We start from the raw sequence: 22,624 nt of genomic DNA, 5'->3' as shown, positions 1-22,624 counted from the left end.
TAGCACCAGTTAGCATTAACATGCTACAGGCTGCTAACAGCTAATTTCACATGTAAACAATGCAGCCATGATTACATGTAGGATCTCCAGACAAACACAGGAGAGAAGTAGTAAAAATATCACTGAAGACAAAACCAGTTTGGTGTCCATGACCAACAAATGAACCAAACAAAGTTCAAAGATTACGAAAAAGAGACGAAGAAATTACAAGAAACAGACAAAGAAGAGTGTAAAAGAAAATATAAGTTTCACTAAAAAGGTTTTTCATTATTTTTGGGTAAGGGGTGAAAAATTGAGTTTGAATAAAACACTGTAGAAGTAAAAACTTTGCTGAATAAATTTTGTTGCAAATGAGGATTTTAGAGCGATGAAACATTGATTACAGAGACAAAACTGTCAGAGCTATTTCACATTTTCTCTGCGGTGTTTTGACGGTTGTGTAAAAAAATATAAATCATCCCTCTCTCTTTCTCTCTGTCTGTCTTTCTCTCTCCTCCCTCAGTACCTGGCTGTGGATGTGCGGAGGCTGAACGTCAGTCTTCTTCGTTGGTTTCGGGAAGGTGTAGCTGCAGCTCTTGGTGTTCCTGCAGGACACGTGCACATCAACCGGCTCAATGTAGGTGACACACACCTCAAAGCATCACACACACACACACATACGCCAACTGATCTGTTGATTTGTTTTTTTTCTGTCGCAGGAGAAGAAGAACGGCATCGAGCTCTTCGTGTCCTCTGATAGGCTGGGCACTTCAGAGCCCCGCCCAGCTGAGGAGGTCATCCAATCACTGAACGTGAGGGTCCTCCACAGACACCTGGGACACTTCGGCATCACAGAGGTCTCCACAGAGGTGTGTGTGTGTGTGTTTGAAACTGTGTGTGTGTGGCAGCCGCTCTGTCTCCTAGGTAACCCGGTCTCGTTAAGCGGCCTCGTTACTCCCCGTGGAGACGGACGGGAGGATGGATTGGGATTATTAGAGAGCAGAGTGCTGCCGCTGAAAGTTTAATGGAAGTATTAAAGTCCCATTGCTCAGCGGAGGAGGAGCGGAGCCGCTCCAAGGATCAGATTAATATTATTACTGTGAGGGATGTGACGGCTCCTCTGAGATAATAATATCACCCAAACAATCAGAAACTCCCCGTGAGGAGCAGAGCGAACAGAAACAGCTGCTGAAAGTCTCCTCCTTCACTTTCTAATTGTTAACAAATCTCTGAGGGACTCCGCGGGCGCTGTGGGCGTTTCTTTTGGCAGATTTTAATAAAGTGGTCGTCCACAGACTCCATCAGGGGACTCAGTTAATTACAAGAAAATCAAAACCTCCTATTCAACGTTGAGTCAGAAACTTTGTGAATCTTTGTTTGTGCAGAAAAACGTCCTGCAGGGCGAGCAGAGGGATCACGTGTGGAGCAGAGAGGGTTTCTACGCCGTCGTCCTCTTCTTCACCGTCTTTGTAATCGTCATCACCTGCTTGATGGTAAGACACACACACACACACACGCAGATAAGACTTCAATTCAACTTGATTTTAGATGAAACCTGGAAAAAAGAGGGAAGAAAAAAACAGAAACAGACAAATTCTCATCATTTTTCAGTTAGAGGCTGGAGTCACGCTTGTTTTTTTGGTCAAAGTGGAGACAAAGACATTTTGAACAGCATCTTCTCGAGTATTTTTGTGTTAAATTTTGTCATAAATCTGTCTTTTATAAATCTTGAAGCTGGCTGCATAAATAACACGCCAACTTCAAAAAACATGAAGTCTGTTCTGTGACATCCATGGCTCAATGTCCTGAAATTAAAAACTGTTTCCAATCACATTTTTCACCCATTAGGGTAAAAGTGTTTGAGCCATTTCCTGTATATTGTTTTGTGTGTGTGTGCAATTAGCAGCAGCCGTCTATCGTTTTTAACCTAGCTTTGTGTTTTCTGACTTTAGTTGATCTTTAGGGCTGAACAATTAATCAAATCTAAACCGACATCGCAATATAAAAGAACGCAATTTTCAAATCGCAAAAGCTGCAATTAAAAAAAAGAGGAAAATTTTTAAAGTGTATTTAAAAAGTGCATTCCACATATTGACATATTTCAGTGGCTGAGCCGGAGATTTGGTTTTGTTTACATTTCTGCACTTTATTAAGTGTAGGATTCAGAGAGGAGAGGATTTATGGTTATTTTTCAAATTTTTAGGCCTGTTGTTCTGCAGCGCTTTGTTCCTTTCTCTGATTTTTCAAGGTATTTAATGATAATATTATCACACGTCTACAAGGTTTGAAGTTAAATCAATCCGTCAATATTCTGCTGTGATTGTTATCGTTAAATAAAGAAATGTTATTTGTATCAATTCATCTCATTACATCTTAACATGTAAGCCTGGCCTACAGGAAAGAATTGTTTATTTGGTCTTACTGTGGAACGGTTAATTTATTGTGTTTAGTAAATAATGCAAAAGATAAACCGCATGCTTAACCGCAATCGCAACATTGGTCCAAAAAAATCCCAAGTAGATTATTTTCCAAAACTGTTCAGCCCTACTTTAGGGTAAAAGGACAAAATAAAAAAAGGAAAATTTACTTAGATGAAGCATTTTCATTTGCACCAGGAAACAACAAGAATATCTAAATATGCGGCTACAAAGACTTCAGTGGCTTTAGGATAAAATATAATTACTTGGTTTTGTCAAGCGAAATCAAGTCATTATAAAAGTTTGAACGAAAATAGTATATACTATAATTAGTAATTAAAACTTTTTCATCTGTTTTCCACATTTCTATGTTACCACAAGACCATCAAACTGACTGATAACAAAGGTATCTGTGGAGGCAGATTAATTTGGAAAACTCAGAAATATGTGCACTTAAGTAGTTTGAATTTTTAACTTTCAGATAAATTAAGTATCTTAGGTCCTTTTTTATTATTTTGTCTGTATTGAATTGGCAGGAGGTCATCTGTAGATCTTTTGTTTCAGCTGTAAGATACTGTGAAAAAAAGGGTATGTTACTTTAACTTACTCAAACTGTATGAAACAGTAAATAGTTGCAGTAGGACTTTGATCCACAAGAGGGAGCTCTCGCACAAAGAAATGAAATCTCATAAAAATCATTTAATCTGTTTTGTGCTGGGTTATTTGAAGACTGAAGGTTTTTATGATAAATTTAATCTTATTTTCAGGATTTTTTATTCTTTTTATTCTGTGATCACTTAAAAAACAGCTTTGAATTTTTTTATTAGTTTTATGGTTGAACTCTCGCTGATTTGGCTTAAATTGAATGTGGTTTTGATTCCAAAAAAAGAAGAAGAGTAAGAAAAAAAAATACTTTGAGATTCAGTTTTATTTTTTGAACATTTTATTTTTTTTCAGGGAGGAACATACAAAGTCCTTTCAGGACAGTTAAATACAAAAATATCAAAATATATCCACTTATCTATTACACTCCCTTTTATTTACAGGTATACAAAGTTAGAAAAACTTGACTCAAAATTTGACTTTTTAAAAATTTTTTTCCCTGTTTTTGTTTGATGTTAAATTTCAATAAAAATTTGATCACAAAAAAAAGAAAACAAGTGTATGTTGAGTTTTTCTCTCCTCTCTTGTTTGCAGGTTTTGTACCGACTCAAGGAGAAGGTTCAGGTTTCTGACAGACAGCTGAAAGCCCCGCCCCCTGACCTGCACCTGACGCCAACCGTCCTTTCAGACTCCGCCCAGAGGTCAAAGGGCACCAAGGTGAGTCCGTGATATGTCACCTGCTTCTTTCATGAACAAATTAAATAAAAGATATGAAAAAAAGAAGGAGAATATTGTTTTTTCATTTAAATTAATTTATATTTGATTGACTTTTTCACTTTTAAAAATTTAATGGATCAAACAAATTTTAATTCTTCATAACTCAAATTTAAGATGGTCACAGTTTGAGCGAAAGATAAACAATAAAATGTTATGGATCTTGGTTGATGTTTTCTGCAGGCTGTGACGTCAGGAAGCATGGTCCAAGCTGAGCTCCCTCCAACTGTAGCCGCGCCCATTCCCCTGCAGCAGCCAATCATAGCCTGCCGCCGACTCGCTCCGCCTGTTGTTCCTCTGCCGAGGTACGTCTGCTGAGTGTTGTAACAAAAAACAAAAAATAAAAATTTCAGAACGGGTTTCAAACTTCTCTTGTCTTCTCCTGTAGCCCCGCCCCTGTACCTGTCTTCAGCAGCTTTGACCACGCCCCCCTTGTTGGCGCTGCCCCGGTGACGGTCCCTAACGAGCTAAAGCCCTGCCCCTCGCCTTTCAGGATGAAACCGGCAGCAGGATTACAAGAAAGGTATTTTCTCACAATTAGGCTCCTCCCCCTTCATTAAGCTCCTCCCCTTTCTTAATGTTCACAGATTAGGGTCATCCTGTCCACCATATTCCTTACCAGAAAAACACATTGTGCTTTTGTGTGTGTTAGTGTGTGTTTTGAGAACAGTCACCTCTAACCTGTGATTGTTGCTGGAGTCAGGTGTTGACCTGCGTACGTGCCGATGAGGAGGCTTTAAACCGTGAGATGTGTGTGTTTTTGTGTCCTCGGCACTCTGGGCTTACATTCAGATATTCAGATAGTGAAGTAGGTTTCCTCCATAAACAATGTACACAGAGTGTGTGTGTATAACAGAGTGTGTGTATATAACAGAGTGTGTGTATATATATAGGTGACCTGAGAGTGGTGTTTATGTGAAGGGAGGCTTCCTTTTGAACATTTCCTCTGTGATGTTTTTCTTGGTGTCAGGTCATTGTACCTTATACACTCCTCTATATGAACCCTCCTCAGAAGCTGAAAGATAAAGAAAGTTTCTGCATTATTATTTTTTAGCCCATTTCCTTCAATTCATATAAAATCTACATCAGCTTTCCAAATCCAACATCTGACCTTCCTCGTTTTATGGCTCTGCCCTCGGCTCTTTGTTCACCTGTGGAGACAGACTCAATCTGAACGTTTCATCACATGTGCTGTGTGTCATTTAGTGGTGTGTTACTACAGAAGCTGTTAGCCAGGAGTTGTGGATCTTTTGGTAGAGAGATCTCAAGATAAAACATTTCTGAAAGCCTTTCCAGTAAAAAAGTATGGAAAAATCCCTTAAAGATGCCTCTTTGTGTGGTGCTGTAGTGTTAAGGGTGCCCTCTGGTGGACAAACAGTGATCACATCAACACCAGGAATCCTTTAAGGAGAGAAAATAAGATTAAGATCCACAGGAGTGCAGTTTCAGTGGAGAAAATGTGACTGAAGTCCCTTAATGCTTTGTTTCCTGTAGGGAAATTGTAAAAAAAACTGTCCCTGTAGATTTTTTTTCCCTTTTGTTTAATTTATTTCACTGAAAAACTACCTGTCAGCTGAAGGAAATACTGTGCTGTTGTATAGTGTGAGCCCTTTAGTGGAGAAAATGTGATTACACCAAAATAATGAACCCTTCTATTAGAGAAAACATGGTAAAGTTCTGCAAGAGGTGCAATTTTAGCGGAGAAATGTGATTTAAGTCCCTAAAGGATATGTGTCCAGGAGAGAAAATCTAAAAAAAATGACTTTTAAGGAAAAACATCTAGCTGAGAAAATGTGATTTCAGTTTTTATTCCATTGATTATACTTTCTCTAACAATAAAAGTGCTTTTAAGGGTGGCCTTCCAGCAAAAATTGGCACAGTGGTGTAAAATGTGGAGAAAAGGTTGTTATAGACATGTTAGGGACTCTAGTAGTGGAGAAAACATGACAAAGATGAATAAGGAGTGCACTTTTAGTGGAGAAAATGTGATCAAAATTCCTTAAGGTTACCCTCTTGTCCAAAAAGACTTTAAGTTTAGAATAGAATGTAGAATAGAATAAAATAGAATAGAATATTCTTTTATTGATCCCCCACAGGGGAAATTTTTCACCATAGCAGCTCACAAAAAAGTGCAATAAATGCAAAAAAAAAAAAGAATAGTAAAAGAATGAGAATATTAAATTAGAAATTTGAAGAAATATAGAAAAAAATTACTATTTACATGTTTACATAAAAACAAATAAGTACAGTACAAGACCAGCGTTTGGCCATAACAGTGAGTGGTGGGATGATGTGCAAAAACAACAGTATATAAAAGGGATAGTAGGAAAAAATAATGATTTAGGTCTGCACTTTCAGTGTGGGAAATGTGGGACAGTAGTATTATGTGTGCATCTAGAGGAGAAAATAGAATTAATGAACAATTTATGTACTCTCCAAGTGGAGAAAGTTCCTTGAAGGGAGCAGTTTTAGGGAAAATGTGAGGTTATCCTTCCTGTAGAGTGAATTTAAAAAATGATTTTTAAAGGAAATCCAGTGGAGAAAATGGGGTTTTCCTTCCTTCTCAGATATTCTGCTTTAAGGGGAAAAAAACATAGATCTTAAAGCTGCCCTTCTAATGTTAAAAATAGAGAAACCAAGGACTCCCCTAGAAGGGAAAATTTAATTCAATTGCCTGAAAATTTTAGCTCCAATAAAAAAATGATGAGACTCTAGAAAGTGGAGAAAACATCACAATGTTCACTTTTCCACTTGAGACATATAATAAAGTAGCTTTTAAGGAATTCACCATAAGCAGTTTTTAAGGATCTGCTTTTGAGGAAATAGACATCACACACTCTGCAGTATCCTTGTAGTAGAATTCAACATGAAAAAGACCTTAAGTTTTTCGTTTTATTGGAGAAAACACTAAAAAATGGATGTCCTTCAGCAAACCGAGAAGTTTCTGAAAAGTGGAGAAAACAAAGTCTTCCCAGACGTCTCAATCCCCTCACGCTCTGGTGGAGAAAACACGATGCAGTGCCCTGTGCTTCAGGGTGATCTCCAACAAATTATTTTGTGCCATTGGAGAAAACATGATGTGATGCTTTGTGTGTCTCTCCAGTGAAGAGGAATTGATGAAATAAAGTTGTTGCATTGCCAAATAAGTTACCCTTCATGCAGGTAAAGCTTTTGGAAATGTTCCACCTTAAACTGATTTACCTTCCTGCGAACAGGAGCTGAAATCCTCCAGCCGTTATGATCCCACTGATCTTCAGGCACTTTAAAAATTCTCTTTTTGTGTTCGAGTGCGAGGTTTGGGTGTGGGAAACCGGCGTTTTGGTGGTTATATAAGTCTGCCCTCATTTTTCAGAGTGTCAGTGGCGATGTGAGCGGCGAGTGTTTCTGTAAGTGCTCCTTCACAACCTGGCGGTCGTTCATTTCCCTCTCAAGAAGTTTTGTAACTGTAAAGAAAACATCTTTATCTGTGGCTGGGTTTTCGAGCACAGCCTGTATCTGCGCTCGCAGATTTGAACCTCAGAGGCCATTTTGTTCTGGTTACATCACGGCGCCGAGCGAAGGGTGTTAGAGTGTGGAGAACTCTGTGTTTCTTCAGGTGAGAGGGGAGGAAGATTTCAGCCTCCGAGTGAGAACAGGATGTTTTTCTTGTTGTCTGTGTCTCTTTGTGTGTGTGTGTGTGTGTGTGTGTGTGTGGTTCACTCTGGACAGCAGCCAATCAGCAATCAGACGAGTAGGAAGTAGCAGCATCCTGGAGAGGAAGCTGTCCGACACGTAGCCAGACAGAGAGAGTCCACACACCCACAGCTCATCAAAGCACACCTTGTCTTTTCTTCTCATGCTTCTCTTCTTCTGCTGTCATAAAACGATCCCTTCGTTTTTTAACTGTTTCAGAAACGCTCTCCTACCTCACAACACAAAGTCTGCAACAAACCAGTAAAGAGGAAATCTCTGTGATTAACTTCAAACAACTTCTTTTTCCTCTTTCTTTCCATCCTTACCCTCCAGACGAGGCTCCAACGTCTCCCTGGTGTTGGACATGTCGGCCCTGGGCTCCGTGGAGCCCCTGAACGTTTCGGTGGTGACCCCCAGAGAAGCAGCCGCCAGGGAGTATCTGCTGTCAGCTGGCCGGCCGCTGACGCGACAGCAGCTCCGCGACATCGTTAACAACACACACAAACTTCACGCAGAGTTCGCCGTGAGTAGTTCACGTTAAATCAGACACATTTCTGAATATAAAGTGAGTTCTCCCTGTTGATATGAAAAACAGACAAGCTTCAAAAGTTTCCAAATCTGCAATTCAAACAAAATTTCTACCAGACATTGGTATTAACTCAAATAATCCACACATGAAAAGAAATCACAACGTTCAGGTCCATAAATAATGATTATGGTGAATTAAGTACGATAACACAGGAAAAAAGTATTGAACACACCATGGAAAGGCTGTATACTTTGGACAGGAAATGCACCATACCACCTGAAATCTGTCAGTAATTATTACTTGAACTTCCAATTAGTGCAAACCAACATCAGCTGGGCTAGAGCAAATTGATGGTCCTATAAAAAAGGTTGTTTTTTCACCAAGCAGTTAAACAGCACACACCTCATGATGGGTAAAGGCAAAGAGCTCTCTGAAGACATTCACAACCTGATTGTTGCTCAGCATCAGAATGGGACTGGTTACAGACTTATATCAAAGCACCTGAATATTCCAGTCAGCACCGTTGGGGCCATTATTCACAAGTGGAAGAAGCACCACCTTACCATCAACAGGCCACGCACAGGAGCTCCTTGAAGATTTCTGACCAGGGAGTCAGAAAGATAGTCAGAAGAGGACTCAACGAGCCAAGGACCACACTGAAAGTGCTCCAGAAAGACTTGGAGGCAGCAGGTACAATTGTTACAGAGAAAACAATAGGCAATGCACTTATCCATGAACGCTCAGCCCGCAAGACTCCATTCCTCAAGAAAAGGCATGTTGAAGCTGGTTTAAAGTTTGCTAAACAGCATCTTGACAAGCCTGTAGAATACTGGGAGAATGTTGTCTGGTCAGATGAGACCAAAACTGAACTTTTGGGCTGTCATACTACAGACCATGTTTGGAGGAGAAATGGCTCTGCACATCAGCCAAAAAAAACTACACCAACAGTGAAGTTTGGAGGTGGAAGCATCATGGCATGGGGTTGTTTCTCATCTCATGGTGTTGGCAAACTTCATATAACTGACGGAGCAATGAATGGAGCCATGTATGGGGAAATTCTTGATCTGAATCTGCTGCCATCCACCAGGATGATGAAGATGAGACGTGGCTGGACCTTCCAGCAGGACAACGATCCAAAGCACACGGCAAAGTTGACTCTCAGATTAGTTCAAACATACAAGAAGCTTCTGGAAGCTGTCATTGCAAACAAAGGCTTCTCCACTAAGTATTAGATGAGTCTCAGTTAGTGTGTTCAATACTTTTTTCCTGTGTTATCGTACTTAATTCACCATAATCATTATTTATGGACCTGAACGTTGTGATTTCTTTTCATGTGTGGATTATTTGAGTTAATACCAATGTCTGGGAGAAATTTCGTTTGAACAGCAGCTTTGGAAATAAATGTGATGAGAAAAAAGTTGATTACTTTTTCCCCCACTGTACTCAGTTTGTGCTTTTACGGTGTAGATTGAGAATAGGACTGTGAAGGGTGGAGTTTGTTGGGATTATTTCTGCGTTGAAACATTTTTAACGTCTCTTTCTCTGACTCAGGAAATCCCGATGAACTTCATCGACCCCAAAGAGTTGGATATTCCAAACCACGGGACCAAGAACAGATACAAGACCATACTGCCCAGTGAGTGATGTGTGTGTTTGTGTGTGTGTGTGTGTGAGTGTGTGTGGAAGTCATCTTAGTGTTGCTAAGAGACAGTACCAGTACCAGAGGCCTCATCTTTATTTTAACAGGAAGTTGTTTTATTACCTGGGTGGAGCTTAAGGTCAAAGGCCAACAACGCCAAGGACAGCTAATATCGCACCTCCCTCTTTCCTGACCACAAACACACACCTCGTACACACACATGAACACACACATGCCAGAACAATACATTTTCCTCAGCACAGTTTGTTCTTGCCCGTCCAGCTCTCAGCCTGATTAAGACCTTATGTAACACACACACACACACAAACACAATGATGGTTATTGGTGTGTGCTCATGTCTTGAGGAGGGGGAGGGGTTATCAATACAGCAGTGAGGGAGGGGGCGCTCTTTCCTTCCTTCCTTCCTTCCGGCCAATCAAGGCGAAGGAATGCTCACCTAAGCCTCCTGTCCGTCAAACTCCTTCCTGTGGTCCAGTTTTCTGAGGTCTTCACCGTCAGGGTCCAGTCCAGTTTGAGATCAAGGGTCAGAACAAAGCGTGAAGATAAGCTGAGTTCAGATAGAGTTTGAAGAAAACTAAATTAGATTAGAGTCATGATAATCAAAACCAAGACTCAAACTGAAAAAAATAATCCGAACATTTAAAATGCTGAAAAAAATTCAAACAAATTCTACAAAAACCTAAACTGTCAGACTGAAAGAGCCCCCCAAAAATCGGATTATGACTGAGGCTTGGTTGACGTGATTGACAAGAAACAAAACAGGTATCAAAAGAGTGAAAGTAGACTCTAAAAGAGGCTTAAAATTCATTCAAATTAAGGTGGAGTCACAGCAGTAATCAAGAAAACCAAAGTAAGAAAGTGTAAAAAGCTCCATAAGAAAATAGATGCTGACAGCTTGTCCATCATTGTCCAGTCAGCCAGCCTCCACCTCCACAGGGTCCAGGACTGAGCTTCTTCAGCAGTCTGTTCAGTCTCTGTCTCCTGGATCCTGTCTGCTCACAGCAGGTGAAGCTCTTCACATGTGGCGTTGGTGTCTGGTGTTAGCTCTGTTAGCCATGTCTGTGAATAGCATGATGCTACTCTGCCCTCTGGTATTCCCTCTGTTGCTGGGTTAGCACGGCTAGCTCGTCCATCTTATTGGAGATAGATCTTACATTCCTAATAACGATGGATGGAAGGACAGGTCCATGTCGTCACTTCTTAGCTCACACCTGAGAACCAGCACGTCGTCCTCACCTCCTTCTTCTCACCTTGTGGGGAAACATCCGGCCTAGCACCAGTTAGCATTGACATGCTACAGACTGCTAACAGCTGATTTCACATGTAAACAATGCAGCCATGGTTACATGTTGGATCTCCAGACAAATACAGGAGCAGAAATAGTAAAAATATCACTGAAGACAAAACCAGTTTGGTGTCCATGTCCAACAAATGAGCCATAGAAAGAGACAAAATAATTACAAGAAACAGACAAAGAAGATGGAGCTACTGCAACAGGCAGCCACAACCAACAGTGTGGAACCAAATACATTATATTATTTATTATATAACTTATGTATTTATTATTATATATATATTATATAGAACTTTTTAAAAATAATCAAAGCCATAAAAACAAAGGGGCTAGGACCATAAACGACATAAAAGGGACAGAGATCACACAGTATGTTCAAAAACAGGTAAAATGGAGCCTGAAACAGCCTTAAAAAATTAGTCTGAACAAAGCCTATACAATTTTAAAAACCAGTCAAAACAGTCTAAAAGAGGCCCAAGTTTGAGTCAAAACAATATAAGAGACTTAAACTTAATCTGGCAGAAAAGAAGGACCTGATTTCTAGCCCTTATGTGATTTAAAACCTGACCCTGAAATGAGATCAAGACCCAAATATGAAAGCCCAAATCTTAATGTCTGATCAGAACTATCACTCTTTTCTGAACCTCTCTCTTTGCTGTCTCTTCTAGACCCTCACTCCAGAGTGATCCTGAAGTCCAAGAGCTGCAACGACCTGCTGAGCTCGTACATCAACGCTAACTACATACGGGTGAGTAGACTTAGACTTAGTAGGAAAAACTCTATACTGTCTTAAAAAAGGTGGAAAAACTAAACTACCTTCTTTGACTGACTGGATCAGACTAAAGTCTCTCCTCCTGGTCTTTTTGCTTCAACCACTTAAAATCTGGTTTCAGAGCTTCGTCTGTGATCCTCGCTTTGTGAGTCACTGGCTCTTTTCTCTGCTGCTCAATGGTCACTAGATCGGGGGTCTGTAACCTTCACTTAAAAGGAGCCATTTTTCCTCAGCTCACCTGGATTAAAGTCATTCAGGAGCCACAAAATCAACTTTATCTTCACAATAAAGTGTATTAAATCTTTACATAGTTAAATTAAGGGAATGATGATTTGTGCGAGTTTAGATATATATTTTTGAAGTATAAAATAATACATTGATGATGTTTTTAAAATGAATTTGCTAATGTTTTTTCAAAAGAAATCTTTTTAAAAAATTGCAAAAAATAAAAAAGCAAAAATAAAAAAAAGAAATTTAACAAATTTATAATGAAATTTTAAAAAATAGCATTTAAAAAAAAAAAAAAAATTTCAGAAAGTTGCAACAATCTAATATTTGCAAACATTTAAAAGATAATACTTAAAAAATATAAAAAAAGGTGAATTGATTATTTATACAAGTTTAGATATATTTTTTTGATGTTTGAAATAATACATTGATGATGTTTTAAAAATAAATTTGCTAATGTTTTTTCAAAAGAAATCTTTTTTAAAAAATTGCAAAAAAAGCAAAAATAAAATTAAAAAAATTAAAAATTATAATAAAATTTTTTAAAAATTGCTAATATTTAAAAAAGATCAGAAAGTTGCAAAAATCTAAAATTTGCAAAAATTAAAATTATAATAATTAAAACAGAGAAAAAACTTTAAAAAAGTGAAATAGTAAAAATGCAACAAATTTCAAATTTACAATTTCAAAACTTAAAAAAAATCAAAAAATTTTGAATTACTGTTTTTTTTGTGTCAGCCACAGGTGCATGGAAAGCTGGTGGGCTGTTGATGTTGTAGGAGGTGAAGTAGAGCGGTGGCAGGCTTTATTGACAGATGGGATGAAGATTTAGTTCAACTAAATGTTAACACAGGATTTTATTTAGTGTCAGCGTCTTCAGTCATCAATACCCTCTGTAAGAAAAATAAAAATTATTTATTTCAATAATATTTTTATTTAAAGCTACAAGGAGCCACTGCAAAGGAGTCAAAGAGCAGCAGATTGAAGACTCCTGCCCTAGATGAGCTATAAACATGACAACAAACACAACAATCACCTCACTCATCTGGAATGTCAGTTTACCAGTTCTCCCTCACACACACACACACGTAGTCACACACGGGCAGTGAAAGTACACTCGGGCAGCAGTGTGTAATGTTGCTCTCAGACTCCGATACAATAGACGGTCTTCCTGTCAGGAAAGCAGTTTAAACAGGAGAGAGCAGAGGCTTCGTCCTACTGTTCATGCTAACGCAGAGAGTGTAAAGAATGTAAACACATTCACTTCAGAGAGAAAAGACAGATTATGGTTTCACGACCCAAACTTTCCTCATCTTTCTCCGACCTTTTCCCCCGCATGTGAAATACATAATAAAGAAAATACCCTGGATTTATCTGTAGCTTTTAGTCTGAGAGATGTTCTGGTTTCTGTTTGTTGTCCAAGTAGTTTTGATCAGTGACTTATGAGCAGGTTTGGGTGAGTTCAGGAAAAATGGTTGGTATGGAGAGCAAAAGCAGGCAGGACAGAGAGAAACAACCTCACCTAATCGGACATTTTACACCCAAACACAAATCTGTTTGATGCCTTACACTGCACAAAACTGAAATCTTATCAAGTGTTTTTGTCTTATTTTAAGTAAAAATTGTTATTATACATTATTTGAATATGAAAATGGGGTCTGAATTGCTTGTAACTAGTAAAAAAATCTGCCAATGGAACAAGAAAAATTTGCTGGAAAATTTGCTTAAAACTAAAATAATGTCTTAATACAAGTAAATTTTCTTTAAATAACTTAAAATAAATCATTTTTCTGGACTTTCCAGTTGAACGTGGCTCATTTTAAGCCAAAAAAGACATTTTCTACTCAGTATAAGACAAAAACACACCAGCATTGAGATTTCCCGACTTCCTTGAATGCATCAGAAATGAGTTATATGGCTTTAAATCAACAAAATAAAATTTTAAAAGTTGTTTTTTTTCACTTCTTGAGGATAGACCTGACAAAGCTTGACTTAAGACCTGCTAATTATAAAAAACACCCCCTAACTTTTCCAATTTAAACTCTTAAAGTAGCCCAGGGTACAGCCTCTGTGTAACTTACTATTAACAGCGAAACAGAGACTCACCAGAAACAGAAAAACTACCACTTTTCTGGGGATGTAATGAACCAAAACATGAAGTGTTGACGTTGTAGACCTGAACATAGCAAGGACAAGGAAGTCTAGGCCTAAAGTTGTTTAATGCTAACCTTTAGCTAAGCCAGAGGTTAGCATCTGTTCGTAGACGTATAACATCTGTAGTGGTTAATGGACGATAACTTTTTTTAAAATCAAAAACATGAAATCAAGTCGTTATCGTTCTGTTTAAGAAGCTCTTTCTCTGTTTTGTGACGGTCTCTTCTCCCAGGGTTACCTCAGCGAACAGAAAGCATTCATCGCCACTCAGGGCCCCATGGTGAACACGGTGAACGACTTCTGGCAGATGGCGTGGCAGGAGGAGTCGCCCGTCATCGTCATGATCACCAAACTGAAGGAGAAGAACGAGGTAACGTTTAAATGCTCAGCAGCAGAAAAGGAGCCAAACTTGAACACACAAACTTTGAATAACATCCCTGTTTTCTGATCCTCTGTGTAGAAATGCGTTCTCTACTGGCCGGAGAAGAGGGGGATCTATGGGAAGGTTGAAGTGTTGGTGAACAGCGTCCGAGAGAGCGAACATTACACCGCACGCAACCTCACACTCAAGGTGGACAAATATTTCCTTGATGTTCGTACAGGATGTAGAAAAGTTTCCACATTTTTACGGTTTGGAATAACGTTTCTATTTGTTTTGAAGTGTGGGAATCAAACCCGCGTGCTGCAGCATTACTGGTACACATCGTGGCCCGACCACAAAACCCCGGACTCCACCATGCCCCTGCTGCAGCTGATGACCGACGTAGAGGCGGACAGACGGGCGGCCGACTCCACGGGGCCGGTTATCATCCACTGCAGGTAAAGAAAGAAGACACAAGATTAACTGACTTTATTTTATTTTAAATCTGAGATAACTCCATTTCCCATGCTCCTCTGCTGCAGTGCCGGGATTGGTCGAACGGGCTGCTTCATTGCGACGACGATAGGCTGTCGGCAGCTGCAGCTTGAAGGAGTGGTGGATGTGCTGGGCATCACGTGTCAGCTCAGAGCCGACAGGTGACGCACACACACACTCACACACACACACACACACACACACACACACACACACACACACAAACACACACACACACACACACACCAAACAAAAGGCAGATTATAGATTATGAGAAGTTGAAGTCACCCCCTTGTGGTTTGTTAGCCCCAAATTTGAAGCCCTGTGTTATGGCTAATTGTTGTTGCTTTCTGCGCGGAACTGTCGGTGAATTGATCTAAACAATCCCGAAAAGTTGTGTAAAATATTGATAAAACAGAATTTGATTGTTTAAAATCATCTGCTCCAATTATTCAACTAGAAATAATGCAAAAACTGAGAAATCTGCTTCTTTTAAATTCAGTGCCAGCAAATAATAAAAAAAAAAATTGAGGGAAAATTAAAAGAAAACACTGAAAAAGTTGTGTAATGCCAGAAAAACATCTCCCAGTTATTGAGGCTAGTTTGCAACATGCTAGAAACATGAAAGGCATTAAAGAGGCATTCCATGGAGGCAAACTCTCTCAGAATTAAAGATGGGAAGAAATTCAATACTTTGTGAGGGACTGTGTGAGCAAGTAGTTTAACACTTTCAAAATCATGTTCCTGACTCTCCCTAAAAACTTAACCCTTTAACACCTGAGCCTCAAAATGCCTGTCTGGACTTTTTTTGCTTATTTTGGCTTTGAAATGGTCAAAAAATGTCCTGCAAGTAAATGCTTTGGCCCATTTATTTGGAATACTTTGAACTTTCAATATCTGGAGTTTTTAACAATTTACTGCACGTTATATGAGATATATTAAACATATCTGAGTATTGTCTCTGATTTTGTAAATAAAAAAGGTCCCTAAAAGCATCACCAGAATCTCCAGCCTCCCCTCTGCTCTCCCTCTCCTCACACACACACACCACCTGAGGATTATTGCTCCTCATCACAAGAAGAAACTAAAAGTCAAAGCATGGGAGAGGAGATTCAGCTGGTTACGCTCACTGCACAGTATAAATAAGGCTCGGTGCACTGATTTACAAAGGATATCACACAGCCTCAAATCATGTCCAGACAGTGAAAAGAAGACTTGGTTCACTGTTCTAACATCGCACAATGAATACATGCCCTTTCTTTATGCGCTGCTCAACACACACTTGCAGAAACCTCAGAGGAAGTTTTATAACCCGGGAGGATCTTCTTTTTTTGGAGGATCTTCTGTTTCTTAGGAGAACTCTGCTCTATTCTCTCTGTGCGCTTCTTCTACTCTGCACTCTTTTGCATATTCGTGAGCTTCCTGAGATGCCTGAGTGAAATCACCGCAAAAACCACATATCAACTGAAAGAGCACAGTCTCCGCTTTCACAAACCACTGGAATTTTTCTGATTGTGCAAACCGTTAAGGAATAACTGTCCTTCAAAGTGGGGTTAAATAAAGGTACAAGACTGAAAAGTAAGACCGTATGGCTGTGATTTTGGGCAAATAGGTGTAACTGCTTTAAAAACAGACATGACTCTGTAGTGGAAGTTACAGCATGGGCTCAACATCACCTCCAAAGAAAAGGAAGACGTCTCATTTTTAAAAGCCACATACTAAAATCCTTGTTTCTGGAACGTTAACAGAAGGTGGTTAAAAGACCAAGTGAAGCAACATGCTGTTGTCCCAACTTAGTAAAAATAACTTCCTAGCATAAAATCATGTTGTTTTTTTACATTTTACAGAGCAACCCAACTTTTTGGGATCATATAAATGTTGCTTTTGTTTTAATGTCATTACCCTAACCTTTAATCTCTCTGTCACTGCAGGGGGGGTATGATCCAGACAGGTGAGCAGTACGAGTTCGTCCATCACGCCTTGAGTCTGTACGAGGCCCGCCTCTCCGCAGAAACCGACCCATGAGTGTGACCGACCCACTGAACAGGAAGTGACTTTGACCAAAAAGTGTGCGGACATCGCTAATCCTTGGAAGGTATGATCGCCTCGAGGATCGTTGAAAAATCTGGTGGAGGTATTTTTGAGTTTGATGGACAACATGGACAACCTGTGAGGCGTGTTGTGGGACGAGGTAAATTTCTGAAAAGGGGAATGTATCCGTTCTTCTTCGGCTGTTTTTTGTCTTTGTGAGTTTTTGGCGAGGAACTCGGAGGATGCAGCGATGACTGTCAGATCTCATCGTTTTTGACCAATCAGACTGTTGTATTACCTCTTTTCTGTCATGGAAACGTGGTTTTAGTTAGCCTGGAATCGACGGTACGTTGTTTAATAACACTGTTGTGTTTCTGTGTCTTATAGGATTTTACAATTTTTTTGTAAAGTGGTGTTCTTATAGAAAACCTGAAACTATATTTAAAAAAAAAGACTGTTAGCTGGTTTCACCTTTGGTAAAGCTGCTTTATCAGAGTTAAACCAAACCTAGCTGAGCTCCTTTGTGACTTCAGTACTCCACATTCCTCCCCATAGCTACAGGGAAAGATGCTAATTTTATTGGCTAGAATAATTTTAATTTCCAAAAAGTTTTCATTGTTTCAGGAAAGTTTTTACAACTTCTTTAAAACTCCCCAAAGACTCCAAACATCTCATTTAAAGTTGGTTTTTACCGCCAATAAGCTAACGCCACTTTTTGCTAAGTTAGATAGTCATAGTAGAGAAGCTATTGCTATGGCTAGCTAGATTAAAAACTGCCAAGACCCGTTTAAGGATTGATGTCGTAATCTTTATTTCAATCACTTTTTGTTTTCACCACAGAAACTTCTGGAGCACCAAAGTCACAAACGGAGCTACCTCTAGCCATAGCTCCCACGCTACAAGCTAACAAACCAATGTAATGATAAATAAGCTCCTGCTATGCTAGTTATTGTAGTACAGCAGTCTAATAGAAGCTAACTCTAGCTTTAATCGTTCAGTGTTGCTTATATGTCAATATATACTGTAGACGCTAACCTACGCTAACTTAAAAGCTGTCGCTAAAACTAGCTCGCTTTGCTATCATAATACTTACCCAAGCCAATCAAATTTAGCGCTTTTAAAGTTATATTTTTTTCTCCCTGACCATGTTTTTAGTTTTCAAAAAGCACAGCATCCTGGCATCTTTGAAGATGCATCATGGGAGCTGTAGTTTCGAATGCTAGCTCATCAAACACTAAAAATATTGGAACTCAAGCTAGCCCAAAAGTGGCGCAGCACTTCCACCACTTATATATATATTTTTTGCCAACGAATAAAGGCATTATAACTTTAATATCACTAAATATTTATTTATTCATTTATTTATTTTTTATCAAAGAACTACAAATCCTTGTAGGTTGAAACAAATTTAAATTGAAGTAGAATTTCTCGCTGCTTTCCCTATGATTTAATCTTTTCCAGCTTTGACAATTCCCCTGTTGTACAAAATGTTGCTTTATACCAAAAAATGTGAAATATTTTACGTCACAATGGTGCAGTCATCTCATCGTTGTGCTGGTGTAAAATATATGATCTAGTGAGTACATTATATCGGTGTATCAGAGTAATAATAACTTTATTTTTATACAATTTTTACATGTTTTTGATGTGTTTAGCAGCAATTAGACTTTGGTCAACTCGCATGAACACTCCCTTATTGAAGCCTCATCATCTCGAAACCATCAACACAACAGGAGCAGGATAAAACTTGAATTAAAAAACTTAAGCTAAAACAATCAAAGTGTTGAAGCCTCTCTAAGTCAATCATGATAATGTAAAACGTCAAATATTAAACACTGAATTTGCTGTAAACTACAACAGAGTATTAGGGGTCACAATAAAAGAAGGAAATTTGAGACTTTGAGAATAAAGTTTTTCTTTTAGCGGAGTAACATCCTGAAACAGAGAAAAAAATTTGAGAGGTTTACATTACAAGAGTAGGTAAACAAATTTCTGTTTACGTTGAGAAAAAGTTGTAAAAGTTGAAATATTATATTAAACAAGTTGTAATTTAACAAATGTACTCATGAAATAATGAAAAAACTTTGTAGAACAATAGGAACTTATTTTTTAAGGAGAAAGTTGTACAATTACAAAAATAAAGTTGTCATTTTGTTTTGTTTTCCTTCAAACTTAACAACTTAATTATCGTAAATTTACGTCTTTGTTTTTATGATTTTATTCACAAAGCGTCAAGACTTCTCTTAGTGACATTAGGGCTTTATTATTTTTTTCTTGCCACAAAACAACTTTATCCCCAATTTATTAAAACTTTTATTGTTATCATATCACTAAATTACCGTAAAAATAAAAATTAACGGCCGTAAAATGATGACCGTAATTTTACAATTTTATTCTCAAGACAGTTTTCCGGTAGCAATACATCCTTATTGTTAGTATATTAGCTCTTTTTTTTTTTTTTTACAAATTTTAAAATCAGTAATTGACAACTTTATTGTCATTAAATTAAGGTTTCTATACTTGAATCATTACAACATTTTTCTGGAAGAAGTACAATAACATTCTTGTTATATTTTCTCTCCTTATTTTACAACTTTGTATCATAAAATTATGACTTTTCATCTCATAATGTTACAATTTTTATACACTTTGATTTTGTGGCTTTTTTCTTGCTGCAAAACAACTTTACTTTATGATATCTAATACAGTATATAAAGACATTAAAATTTAAAGTTATCTTCTTAAAAGTGACCCTTATACTCCACTGTAGTGACCAAAATGTAGATGTGTCAAAAAATGTCTTAACTTCATTTTCCAAATTTTGGGGTTTTCATCTTTTGTATAAAATGATAAAAACATGGTTTTTGACGTTCCTGCTGTGTTGCCTGGTTTTAGAGATACGGTGTCTCGTCAATGCCAGTAATGAAGAACATTCATCTAATCTGCTTTGAATGAATGAAACATTGTGCAGTAAATGTCAAAGTGCTTTTACATCAAACGTAGGCAGTAACGTTCAAATCATGGACCTCAGACTCCGAGCTCTTGCTGCTAAAATCGGACGGATGACGGACAACAAACGAGAGATTCCCTGAAGACTTTTTCTACGGACTGAATTATTTTCTATTTATTCTTCCTCTTGTGATACAATCAAAGGACGTCTTCGTCTACGTGTCCGACATGCCTCCTGGGACAACATTTGGTTTACACCTTAGTCAGATCAGGAAGTGGATCAATCGCGAAACCGACGACGTTCAATCTGGACTTGAATCCCAGTTTGAACCGAGTGGAGTGAAAGTGAGTCGAGCCCGGCCTCCAAACAACACACACTGCCTCTGACGTAGTATTGTGTATGTACAGTAGGTGGTGGTTCACGTCCTGTACTTTACTGTTGTTGGCTGTTGATGGAGGTTAAAGGGACGCTGCACATTTCAGCTCAACGAAAATCCAAAAATATGTCAAAGTTTTCCACAAATATCATCAGGATAGATGTAACTAAATTAATCCAATGTTTTCACCAGTGGACAGAGATTTTCTTTAGATTGATTGCAATAGGTTGGACAAAAATGGTGTTTGTTAAAGAAACTTAGTCCTTAGTTTTGCCTTCCTTCCTTAAGTTTCTAGAAGTTCTTCGAAGTGTTTGTCCAACATCTGAAACCAACTTTCTGAACCATGAGAAACTGAAATGTCAGCGTCTCTTTAACCTCCTGCTGCGTGGTACACCTGATGCTAATACGTGTACGTGGTTCTTATCTGTATTACTAACCAACTTGAATGTTGTAATAGTCCAGAACATTAGCCACTGAGTAGTGCTGTAACCTCTTTATCTACTCTATATGCTCAGATTTGTCGTTACCTATAATCTGTACATAAACACAGGATGGAAAACATCAAACTGTCTGATGGATTATTTGTCTCGTCACGTTAAGTTAGCGTAATAATCCTCTCGGAGGATTGATGAACGGCGTTCCTCGAAGCACACTTTCATATAATAAGAGAGAGTGAGGCAAAGAAAGAGAGGAGGGGAGCAGGAAGGAAGGAAAGGTGTGGATGACTAAAAGTAGACCCAGCCGGCTGAAACAAAAGCAGTTTGGCCTTTAACTGGAAAAGCTACATAATGGGGAGTTATTCAGACCCTCTGTGGCTCAAATTGAGCCCCCAGCGAGTTGATATGAGCATGGATATGTTAGAGCTATTGTTCATAAAAGGTTGTCTTGTACTAGCAGGTCCAGGTCTCATTTTAATAGTTTTTAATTGAGAGAAATCAACAGGTCAGTTTCAGTGTAGAGTCAGCAGGACAAAGATTTTGTGAGTGGAAAACTGTAACGTAACAAAAAGTGTAAATTAAATATTTAATGACATCAACAAACCGACCTAAACCTGTTTTAAAAATGAAAAAACTTGATCTTTGTTCATTAATTTGTTCAATACTTAAGCAGCCTAATTAATGGATTCTGATTAACTTTTGAAAGATCCAGAGAAATGACCATAAAATCCTAAGAAAGATCTTTAAAAAGTTTGTAAAATCTTTTGAAAAAAGACTTAGTATCCAAGCTTTACCAAAGATCCTGCAAACAATTACCTGCGATCTTTCAAAAGTTTCTTTGGATCTTGCAAAAGTTCCTCAGGATTTTACTAAAGCTTTTGGGGTCATGCAAAAGTTTCTCAGGATCTGGCAAAAGTTGATATAGGTCTTGCAAAAGTTTCTTGGTATCTTGTAAAAGTTTCTCAAAAGGTCTTTTTGGGATCCTACAAAAATTCTCAGGGTTTTAGAAAGGTCTGGAGATTTTGCAACATTTTCACAACATCTTGCAAAAGTTTGTAAGGTCCAGTAATTTTCTCTCCTGATTTTAAAAGAGCATCTTCAAATCTGTCAAAGTGTTATAAGTTCCTTAGGATCTCAGATGATGGAGATTGCAAAAATGTCTGGCTCTTGGCTCATGCACAGGTTTCTATGATCAAGCAAAAGAACATTTTTGCATCTTCCAAAAGTTTCTCAGGAATTTACAAGCATCTAGACCCTGCAGATGTTTATTCAAGGGATCTGGAAAGGATATCTCTAAACCTGCCAAAGTTTTATAGAGATCTCCCAAATCTTGCAAATTTTCTGGGAACAGGTCAAATTTTCCTTGGAACCCCTCAGCTGATTCTTGAGATACTACAAAAGTTTCTCATGGTTTTGCAGATGTTTATCAGGATCTTGCTAAAGTTGCTGGAGATCTGGCAAAAGTCTTTTGGGATCACCCAAAAGTTTTCTGAGATTTTGTACAAACTTTTTGGGATCTTGCAAAAGTTTCTTGGTATCTGGTAAAAGTTGCTTGAATTCTTGAAGATCTTTTTAGGATCCTACAAAAAACTCTCCGTGTTTTAGAAAGGTCTTGAGATTTTGCAACATTTTTTCAACATCTTGCAAAAGTTTGGAATTTTCTCTCTAGATTTTAAAGGAGCATTACAATCTGGAAAAAGGGTTGTAAGCTCAGATGTTAGAGATTTTGCAAACATTTCTAAAGACCTTGCAAAATGTCTCTGGCTTTTGCAAAGGTTTCAATGATCAAGCAAAAGGAATTTTTTGGATCCCCTAAAAATTTCTCGGGAATTTACAAGCATCAAGATCCTGCAAAAGGATATCTCACTACCTGACAAAGTTTTATGTGATCT

General features: G+C 38.3%; 1 protein-coding gene across 2 annotated transcripts in view; it reads left to right on the top strand.

Moving 5' to 3' along the window:
* ptprr (protein tyrosine phosphatase receptor type R) overlaps positions 1-19,245 on the top strand; it is a 41,166-nt gene extending 21,921 nt beyond the window's left edge. Inside the window, exons 3-16 of one of the 2 annotated variants that reach the window (XM_074698628.1) lie at positions 503-616; positions 699-848; positions 1,365-1,472; positions 3,594-3,716; positions 3,957-4,078; positions 4,162-4,296; positions 7,779-7,968; positions 9,526-9,610; positions 11,597-11,676; positions 14,315-14,452; positions 14,543-14,653; positions 14,744-14,901; positions 14,986-15,099; positions 16,870-19,243. In XM_074698628.1, coding sequence (XP_074554729.1) covers positions 503-616; positions 699-848; positions 1,365-1,472; positions 3,594-3,716; positions 3,957-4,078; positions 4,162-4,296; positions 7,779-7,968; positions 9,526-9,610; positions 11,597-11,676; positions 14,315-14,452; positions 14,543-14,653; positions 14,744-14,901; positions 14,986-15,099; positions 16,870-16,963 — 1,722 coding nt within the window. In that variant the 3' untranslated portion in view covers positions 16,964-19,243. Of the gene's footprint in view, positions 1-502; positions 617-698; positions 849-1,364; positions 1,473-3,593; positions 3,717-3,956; positions 4,079-4,161; positions 4,297-7,778; positions 7,969-9,525; positions 9,611-11,596; positions 11,677-14,314; positions 14,453-14,542; positions 14,902-14,985; positions 15,100-16,869 lie in introns of both variants that reach the window. The other variant, XM_074698627.1, reaches the window with a different exon arrangement.
* The last annotated feature ends 3,379 nt before the right edge of the window (positions 19,246-22,624 follow it).

Source organism: Halichoeres trimaculatus, unplaced genomic scaffold (assembly GCF_033239565.1).
Source record: "Halichoeres trimaculatus isolate MK-OKI-2021-1 unplaced genomic scaffold, fHalTri1.1 fHalTri1_scaffold_21, whole genome shotgun sequence".
In the NCBI taxonomy this organism is placed as follows: Eukaryota; Metazoa; Chordata; class Actinopteri; order Labriformes; family Labridae; genus Halichoeres; species Halichoeres trimaculatus.
The sequence above is the reverse complement of the archived record's forward strand: the minus strand, read 5'-3'. Positions and strand labels throughout refer to the sequence as shown.